Source organism: Montipora foliosa, chromosome 3, assembly GCF_036669935.1.
Source record: "Montipora foliosa isolate CH-2021 chromosome 3, ASM3666993v2, whole genome shotgun sequence".
Classification (NCBI taxonomy): domain Eukaryota; kingdom Metazoa; phylum Cnidaria; class Anthozoa; order Scleractinia; family Acroporidae; genus Montipora; species Montipora foliosa.
The window spans coordinates 54,274,186-54,283,512 of NC_090871.1; the positions used below are offsets into that span (position 1 = coordinate 54,274,186).

Genomic DNA, 9,327 nt, shown 5'->3' on the forward strand with positions numbered 1-9,327 from the left:
ATTAGCTTAAGAGATGTGATTTAACACCAAATTCTCATGACTACTCTACAAAGAAAGCTATGGTACTAGTTAGGAGAATGAACTTTTTTATCTTAACAAAGTAAATAAGAGAACACAAGAAAGCGTTTTAAGAAATCATCCTTGCCCTAACAACATGACCGTGACGCTGAAGGTTTTGTTTCCTTACGGGGAATGACGGTATGAGCCTTGAACTCGGTTTGAAAGTTGTTTTTATGGTAACCCTCATGTAAGAGCATATCAGGACCCTCTTAAAGTCGCTGCTCCCTATGAGTAGAATAAACAGATGAAACTCTCTTGTTAAATTGATTTAATTCGTAAACAAAGCTCTATATTTACACAAAGCAAAGTAATCGAGAAACTTCCTTGATAAGTCCTTTGAAAAAATTGCATAAAAAGGATACCAATGTTTGTTTCGCCTTGAAAACGCAGGAATACATAGATATCGCTTATGCACAATAAAAACACCATTTAAGCGAACACGTTGATAAATTACTTTATAAGGATGTTGTCAGATTTGTTGAACCTGAATGTGAAACGCTACAGCAATCTTTCCACCTTCATGGACCTAACATTGATGTACATATTGATGCATCTTTTAAAGCACTGAATAGGCCTTTATTAAGCTTGAAAGAGAGGCTTAGAGGACAAAGACAAAGGAAAGTGAATGATATGTAATTATTTTTCACATTCATTCCATAGTGTTTTTTTTTTGTCCTCACTGCCTCACTATCAAGCTGAATATTTGATATTTGGTAAATGGCCTATTAAAACTAGCATTTGTCTTAAATAGTTGCCACTAAAATTCATTTGTTATTAACAAGTAAATAAATTTATTTTACAAGAATCTTGTCAGATTACTGAACCTGATTGTGAAAAGCCGCAGCATTCTTTGATATCATTACAGTAACTTTTAAACAGCATTCATGTAAAGACAGTCTTAGACTACGTTTACACTAGGGGAAAAGTTTCCATTCTAATCTCTCGGGGTTTATAATGCATTTACATGGTAATGCAGCATTCACATTTAAATAATATGAAAATACTTGAAAAAAAAAGGTTTGGCCAATTTGGTCTATTTAAAAAAAGAGACAAAGAATGTGGCACTTTTAGCATTTGACCGGCTTGAGTTCTTTGTGAAATTGAAGTAGATTCAAAAAGGCAACTGACGGAAGTCACAAAAAGTCATCGGGTTGAGCGCCTGCTGTCTATCATCTTTGCGGACATCTTGAGTAGCACATCTTCCTTTTTACTTTATGTAAAATGCCTTAAACGCCGTATTAAGACCAAAAAATAAATTCTCCTTTTTCTTTGGATTTCAAAACTATGTTAAGTTAACACTAAGTGAACCAAGTCTTAAGCTTTGATTTCAAAATTTTAAATGACATTTTCCTATTAAATGGTCTGCCATTACTAACTTGAAAATCTTGAGAGAGCTGGATCGAGGAGAAAATGACGTCAAAGACTGAAGGCACAGTGCGTGTGTACGCGGCTGACTTGATATGCAGCAGGGGAGTTTCGTGCTTTCAGACTTTTAAACTCGTGTTTTGCATATATAATAAACTACATTTACGCGCTCAAACGTTTAACTAGTGAGTAAATGACGTCACTTACTCCTAGATCCAACCCTCTAATGTCCAATCGGTCAGTTTTCCAACGTGAGTAATGGCTGACCGCAAAATCCAAACAAACGCACTTTCAAAATCCGAAGAAAAGGACTCGACTGTGATTTTTTTATCAGGGTACACACTTTAACTGAAACATATCTCAAGGGACAAACTGGGTGTCTTTCTATGTATGTAAGACCTTTAATTTCTCGTGACACACTAGCAAGAAAGTGACTTTTAACCTTTCAGTGCATGCTTACCAACAAACAAGGGGTGAGGATTCAACAACAACAACACCGTAAACTCTAAAAGACAATATGGACCTTAAGCATGGACCACGGCAACGAGAACTCCATAAATTTGCATATTTAGTGAGCAAAAACAATAGCTTTGCACGCCCTGATAGGTTTTTTTTGGCTGTTCTCGTCTTGACTACGACGTAAAAAGAACAAATTTGAGGTCATGTGGAGAACAAGAGCACATGACTATGAATTTTCAATTTTCTTTCTGAACATCCACACCGTTCTCATCAACTTTATTCTTGGATTATGTACTCACACTTTCCAAGCCGAACGACTTGGAGTAATCTCAAAATCATTACAGTAACGAGAAATAATAGGGAATTTAAGAAACGGCGACGGTTACGACTACGACATCGCCACAAAACAGTAATAGTATTGGTTAAAAGAGCATAAATAATCGTGCTGCACGTGCAGCACGGATTTTAGCAAGTATCTTAGCGGTCCTCTGCATAACGACGACGTCAAATCACCAAATTTGAGGTTTTGACGACAACTTAAGCATTCAACAGAGAATCCTTAATTCTCTATTTTAACTCTGAAACCGCTCGTACCAATTCACTTTTAGGATACTTCGCCCACATTGTAGGACGTGAAGGAGACTGAATAATCGCGAAAGACTTATGATAGATAGAGCCATGTTATATTTTGAAGTGACGTTTTCGTCGACCGTCGCCGTCGTAGATCTTAAATTCCATATTTTTAGACAACAACCTTCTCGTAGCCGTTGTCGTCGTCCTTGCTTAAGGTCCCTAATATCGTAAGTCATGATCCTGTTGGCGTCGATGTAAACACTAAACCTTTAGAATGAAGATCACGCTCACCACCAAAGTATGATGCGAGGGTCTAAACTAGGGAGAGGAGCACCAATGAAGTTGCCAAACAAATTCACAGTAGTAAGGGAGGTGTTTACTACGAGGGCCTGGAAAAGTGAGGTAGCACCCTCAGCACCAATGGAGTTGTTAGACAAATCCACAGTAGTAAGGGAGGTGTTTACTGCGAGGGCCTGGGAAAGTGAAGTAGCACCCTCAGCACCAATGTGGTTGTCAGACAAATGCAAAGTAGTAAGGGAGGTGTTTACTGCGAGGGCCTGGGAAAGTGAAGTAGCACCCTCATCACCAATGGAGTTGCGAGACAAATCCAAAGTAGTAAGGGAGGTGTTTACTGCGAGGGCCTGGGAAAGTGAAGTAGCACCCTCAGCACCAATGGAGTTGCGAGACAAATCCAAAGTAGTAAGGGAGGTGTTTACTGCGAGGGCCTGGGAAAGTGAAGTAGCACCCTCAGCACCAATGGAGTTGCGAGACAAATCCAAAGTAGTAAGGGAGGTGTTTACTGCGAGGGCCTGGGAAAGTGAAGTAGCACCCTCAGCACCAATGGAATTGCTACACAAATCCAAAGTAGTAAGGGAGGTGTTTACTGCGAGGGCCTGGGAAAGTGATGTAGCGCCCTCATCACCAATGGAGTTCGAAGACAAATTCTCATACAATCTCAAAGTAGTAATGGAGGTGTTTACTGCGAGGGCCTGGGAAAAGGCAGCAATTCTCGTACGTGGCATGAAGTATATTCGTGATTCGAAGTCTATATCAATTTCCGTCAAATCAATACTTTTGCCAAAGGTATTAGCTAATTTAGTAAAAAGGTTTTCGGAGCAAGTTTTAGATTCCCCAATGACATCTAAAGCCAACTTCACGTACAAGTATGCGTCAAGCGGAGATCCGCGGCCTCTCACACTTGCAAGTGAGGCAACACTATTTACAATCGACACTGCCGTTTCCTCGGATTGTGAGGATATGATTCCACTCATGAACATGAAAACTTGATTTAGTTCATGAAAATATCTTTCGTCGGTCAGAACTGACTTCTGTTCAATTGTTCCATCCAGGATGGAAAACGCAAGATGTAGACCAGAGAAGAATTCTTGAAAACTCTTGTGAAAGAAGCTATAACGGAAACCAGGCGTTCTCTTGCTACCGCCAGCCTGGATGGAGAGAAAGCCAAATTTGATGAACAGACTTTCCTTGAAATTCCCTTCGACGTCTTCGAAATGCAGCTCTCCTTTACAAAGACATTCTTGTGCCATTCTCCCTAGGGTCATCAGTTCCTTCTTGTAAACTACAAGAAGGTCTTCAGCACTACTTGGTAAATGGTTCTTCATTTCGTATCGCCTCAAAACGAAGACAACGATCTCTACGTACAGCTGTGTTCTGTTGTTTGGTAGAACGCCGCCAAAATCTTCGAAAAGCAGACAGAGCAGAAGTGTATTCAAAGGGTTTTTAGTTAGTTCATTTAAATTCCCTTCAGTGCGCTTAACAGAATCATACGGATGCCACAGTACATTTATCAGCTTCTCTCCCATTTGCACTGCGTGTCGAAAATACTTCGTTATAAAACACTCCGCATCACTTCTCGTAAATCCAACAATCTCCAACAGTGTGTCCGAGTAAGGTCTTACTTTAATTCCTGCTTCGTGACGAGAAGTAAGAACAATGTTACAACCAGGGAGCAGCTTTCTTTGAATAAGACTAAAGTACACAGCCAATTTTTGAGGGTCTGCCTCATCCAACCCATCGAGGACTATCAGGACTTTGGAAGGGTTTTCTCGCACGAACCGGAAAAACGTTTCTTTCACCTCTGGGTCAACTTCTTCCGGAAGAATGTGATCGTCGATAGCCTCCCAGATGCTAGAATCAATGTCACGACATCTGAGGAGCAGGAGCACATCTACTCTTGGGAAAGACTCATCCCATTTGTGGTCTTGTTTAGTTGCCCAATCATATGCCAGCTTTTTACAGTAAGTCGTCTTTCCCATGCCGGGTTCGCCCTCAATCAGGACAACTCGCGGATGTTGGCAACCTTCGTGTGATGTAAAAATACTTGTCATGTTGGTGATTTCTTTCGCCAGCGTTCCGCGTGTCTTTTCTTTTGGAACTATCTTAAGTCTGGTGAAAATGTTGTCTAGTTGGAAGCTGAACCCTTCATTCCAAGGAACTGGCAAAACCACCCCTTCATTCGTTTGGTAAATTTGTCTTATCGATTCAATGATATGACTTTGACATGAAGAAGTAGCTGCAAAACAAAACAAACACCCAGAAATAGGGTCAATTTAGAGGTCGACTGATTGAAAGTTATTCGCTTCTTCTACGTTTCTTTTATTTATTTTTTTGTTTTTACATCAGTGAGAGACGATTTCCAATTTTAAAGCCAAAATCCATCTTTTACCTATCATTCTACCTATTTCCTAGCTAATCCGATTTTTGATATTGTTAATGAATTTAGAGGTTTCACTGGTTTGCAAGCCCTCTTGGTTGAATTTTTTTTATGTATCACCGCTTTTAAAGTCATTTCTGCTACACAAACGAAAACAGTTTCTAAATGTATGTGCTGTTTTATCCACGTAAAGAAAACGTTTGTTTTCATACGAAAAATTACCACAAAATGTTTTCTCTTGGCGTGGATGAGTCTTTGGCTTTCGTATCACAATGCTTAGTGGTAAGAACTAAAACGAACCCGAGTTGACACAAAATTAACACAATATTGTAGCAATAATAATATATTTAAATTGAAATGGAGTGACGATTATATTAAAGTAATAAATCCATTTTAAAACCAAGCGGGGCTGAATAAAATTTGAAAGCACGAGTTCGAGTTCATTAGTGGAAAACGGCATATATAAGACTTATTAAAAGGGTGTATAAAAAGCCCATTTGTTGTAAACACATTTTTTTTTAGTGCGATGTTATGGGCATCCTGAATTTTACGAGTGAATGATTTTTTTTTTTCTCGCGTCGATTTCCAACATGGTCAAATTCCCGTAAGGTCATATATACCTTCCGTTCGATAAGAAGCCACAGAAGAAGATGGAAAGCTCTCCCTTGTAAATAGGATCTGAGTTTGTTCCTTGACAGAAACATCTGTAAAAATCACATACAAAAAACAAGACATGACTTTACAGTAAGTTGGCACACAGTACGAGCTTATTTGAATCGTAATCTCATTAGTTCTTGCTCAACAACTCTTATCAGCACCGAGCCATTTGATTGACCCTTTTAGGGATTCTTCTAGCTGGACAGTATGCACCTAAACTATCCACTGTTCGCATCTCACACGATACATAAAACGAACGTGCCTACAATCATAAACAAAACCGTTGAGAAGGTCAGCACTTTTGACGTCTTCCTTGCTTCTCTCCCCTCCCCCCTATTCAATGTTGTGCAAAACGGAATGGTTTTAGTGGGAAATTGTTGTGTTACCCTCCAACATTGAATAGGGAGGAGGGGGGCTATATAAGAGAAGGTGAAACTATTTCTTTTGCGCTTTAACAGAAGCGGGTTGAAGTACAGCTTTGGTGCGGTTCATTTTCATAACTTTCCCAACTACTTTTGGCTATGATTGTCTGAAAATTCTGGGAGTGGTCTTAAATTGGAAATACGACTTTTTTGTTAGCGTTTACAGTTTCTTTGAAAAACAAACACAGTATGCGCTTGCTTTAACATTTAAATGTTTTTGCCATGACATCGTGAATTTTAGGCGTTTATCTGGTTAAGGTTACTGTAGACTTTCAGGAGTGTCTTCCGGAAAATCTTTCGTACGCGCGTCGCTTGTAATAAAACCTTTACAAAGTATATATCACTGTAAAGCTAATAAAATGTAAAATCTGGAGAAATGATTATTCTAAATATTTGTTCTAATGGTAAGCCCGCGCGAGCCCTTATATGCGAAACTGACGATGTTTGCTAAACTGCATAGCGCTTCGCACTAATGACGTCAAGACATTATAGACCCCCAAGTAACTCAGACAAACAAAGTTCAGTCTGTAAGGACTCTGTAAGAGTCACAAGAGAAATGAGGCATAATTTTCGGTTTTACGCGACGTCGACCGTGTTCTTGGCTCAATTCTCGAGAGAGAACCAGAACACTACACAATTGAGCAGCTGCAACGGTGTTTAAAGTGTAGGGGGTTGAAATTGACGGGCAAACGTGACGACCTTTTTGAACGAGGGAATAGGGGGGAGAGGGGCTATGAAACTATTTCTTTTGCGCTTTAACAGAAGCGGGGTGAAGTACAGCTCTGGTGCGGTTCATTTACATAACCTTCCCAACTACTTTTGTCGGTTGTTAGTAAAACACGTAATGGCGTAACGGGTAACGGCGTAACGAGAAACAGCGTTACGGGATTTTTTTTCCTTTTTTTTGTTTGTTTTTTGCTGTTTTTGTTGTTGTTGTTGTTGTTGTTAATCGAAGGACACGACCGAACCCTTTTTTTTTCAAAAGCAACAAGTTAAAATAAATATCCCTTTGCACTGCGAAGTTTGTAGGCTTTAGATAACTTATAAACCACTTTAGGAAGCCAGAAAGAAAACGTGAATTTAGTTTCAAAAAGTTCAATAACGAAGGTTTTGTTGTCCTTGTTTCGTCAAAGTTATTTTGAATGGGTGTGCAAGCTCTGGTTAGTTCTTTAAAAGAGAAGTTCCATCAAGGTTCAGTTTGAAGGTAAGTTTTGTTCCATGTTATAGTAACTAACTCAATTCAGCCTAAAAACAGTAGAAAACTCAACATGAGGCCTCAGGGAATATGCTTGTGTCAATTCCCCTTAGTCTTAGAAAACCTGCATGCAGACATTCTTATTGTGCCTCGTCACGCAATCGCCGAGCGTGACGAACCTCAAAAGACCCTTAAGAAAGACTGTGTAGGAGGCTACGGTTGTTTCTTCAGCGAACAATTTAGAACTTCTGTTGCTGTAACGAAACTGACTTATATCTACTGGTCTCCTAACCTCCTACGCTGCTCCTACACAGACATTCTTAAGCCCGTCTTACCATCGTTCCGCCGCTTCACGAGCCTAAGAATAGGCGAAGAATGTCTGGGTGGGAGCCACTGGCCAGCGTGAGCCTTTTTGACTTTTAGTTTTCGCTTTAAAGCAATATTTATTCCAAAGCTGAAAAGTGTTCATACCACCCTTAATACAGTCGAAGCTCTCGTAAGCGGACACCCTTGGGACGGGATAAAAATGTCCGTAACTGGAGCTGGCCGCTGGTTCTCGTAAGCGGCCACTAGAGGTGTAGGGGATAGATGGCCGCTTACGGGGGCTTGCCCAGCTAACCATAAATATTGGTATACAAACAAGAACGATGAAATACTCGGACACATTCCTTTGAGGATGTCGCTGCTTGTTGGCAAGTTTTTAAAGCGGGGAACAAACAAAGGAAAGACTGTTGTAAGAAGAAAGCGAGTAAACAGAGGAGCCGGATACGGCTTAGAAATTCCTTGCCAGTATATTTTTTATGGTGACACTAAAATGTCTCTGCCTTGGCTAAAATCGAAACTTGAGTGCCTTGGCTACAATGTGCTGACAACGTTGTAATTCCAGCCACAAGCGCATATGCTTCTAAATGTAATCGGACGTGGATGACGACAAAACAAACATTGAAATATGGTACTGTAATTACTGTAAAATCATTGTGACGAACGGCAATGTAAAATGGTTGATTGATAAAAAACAAGATACTGTACAGAGGTTGCTGATTTTCTTTCGGGTTTCCGCTAACGGGAGCTTAAAAACAAAGCAAACGTCTAAGTCGTAATTCCTGAAAGTGTCCGCGGCCGCTTACGGGAATGTCCGCTTACAAGAATGTAAAAATATAGTAGATATAGAGAGTTTGTATGGGAGTTAAAACGGGGTTTCAAACAAGGCGACCGTAAGTAGAGCTGTCCGCTTACGAGAGTGTCCGTTAAGAGAGCTTCGACTGTATTTCAACTGACGTCAAAGTGTAATTTAACTCTTGACTATTTCAAGGTTTGAGAAAAGCTACAACACAGAATAGAGGAAAGAGGAGCTAAATCCTACAGTACGTCGGATCTTTTGGCTCTATCGGATCTCTTTTTTATATGTAAACAAGCGATGACGGTTAAACCCAGCGGGTAGCGAGTTTACTTTGACGATACTCTGTGTTTGACAGCAGGTAACGAAAGACCGGACAACGTGACAAAAGCGGCAAGATATTTGGGGGTTAAGCGTTGCGTGACAGACATCCCAAGAAACCAGAAGGGGACTAAGATAAAATCCAACAAATAATAATTGACTAGGTCAAATTTGGCTCCTCCATTCCGTGTGGTTAAAAGAACATTTTAGGTATAAATACTTGATATATATTTTGTCTTCTTTTTCTCTCATAACAAGAACCAGCGCGGGCCACGTCTTTATTTACCTTTTTTTCTAGGTTTTTTTACGGTCGTTTTGGTTTTAAAATAATTAACCAGTGTCGGAAAAAAAATAAAAGGAAAAAAAAAATTCCGTTACGCAGTTTCTCGTTACGCCGTTACCCGTTACGCGTTTTACCAACAACCACTTTTGTCTATGATTGTAGGTTTCGTTGTTTGGCTGCACAAGCAGTATCTACATCAAC

At 39.9% G+C, this 9,327-nt stretch overlaps 1 protein-coding gene across 8 annotated transcripts in view; it reads right to left on the bottom strand.

The window, feature by feature from the left end:
• Window positions 1-317: 317 nt before the first annotated feature.
• LOC137997693 (nucleotide-binding oligomerization domain-containing protein 2-like) overlaps window positions 318-9,327 on the bottom strand; it is a 94,174-nt gene continuing 85,164 nt past the window's right edge. For all 8 annotated transcript variants that reach the window (XM_068843888.1, XM_068843886.1, XM_068843884.1 and 5 more), the window contains 2 exons: window positions 5,752-5,835; window positions 318-4,990 (listed from right to left, as the gene is read on the bottom strand). In XM_068843888.1, the coding sequence (XP_068699989.1) occupies window positions 2,745-4,990; window positions 5,752-5,835 (2,330 nt within the window). In that variant the 3' untranslated portion in view covers window positions 318-2,744. The remainder of the gene's footprint in view (window positions 4,991-5,751; window positions 5,836-9,327) is intronic.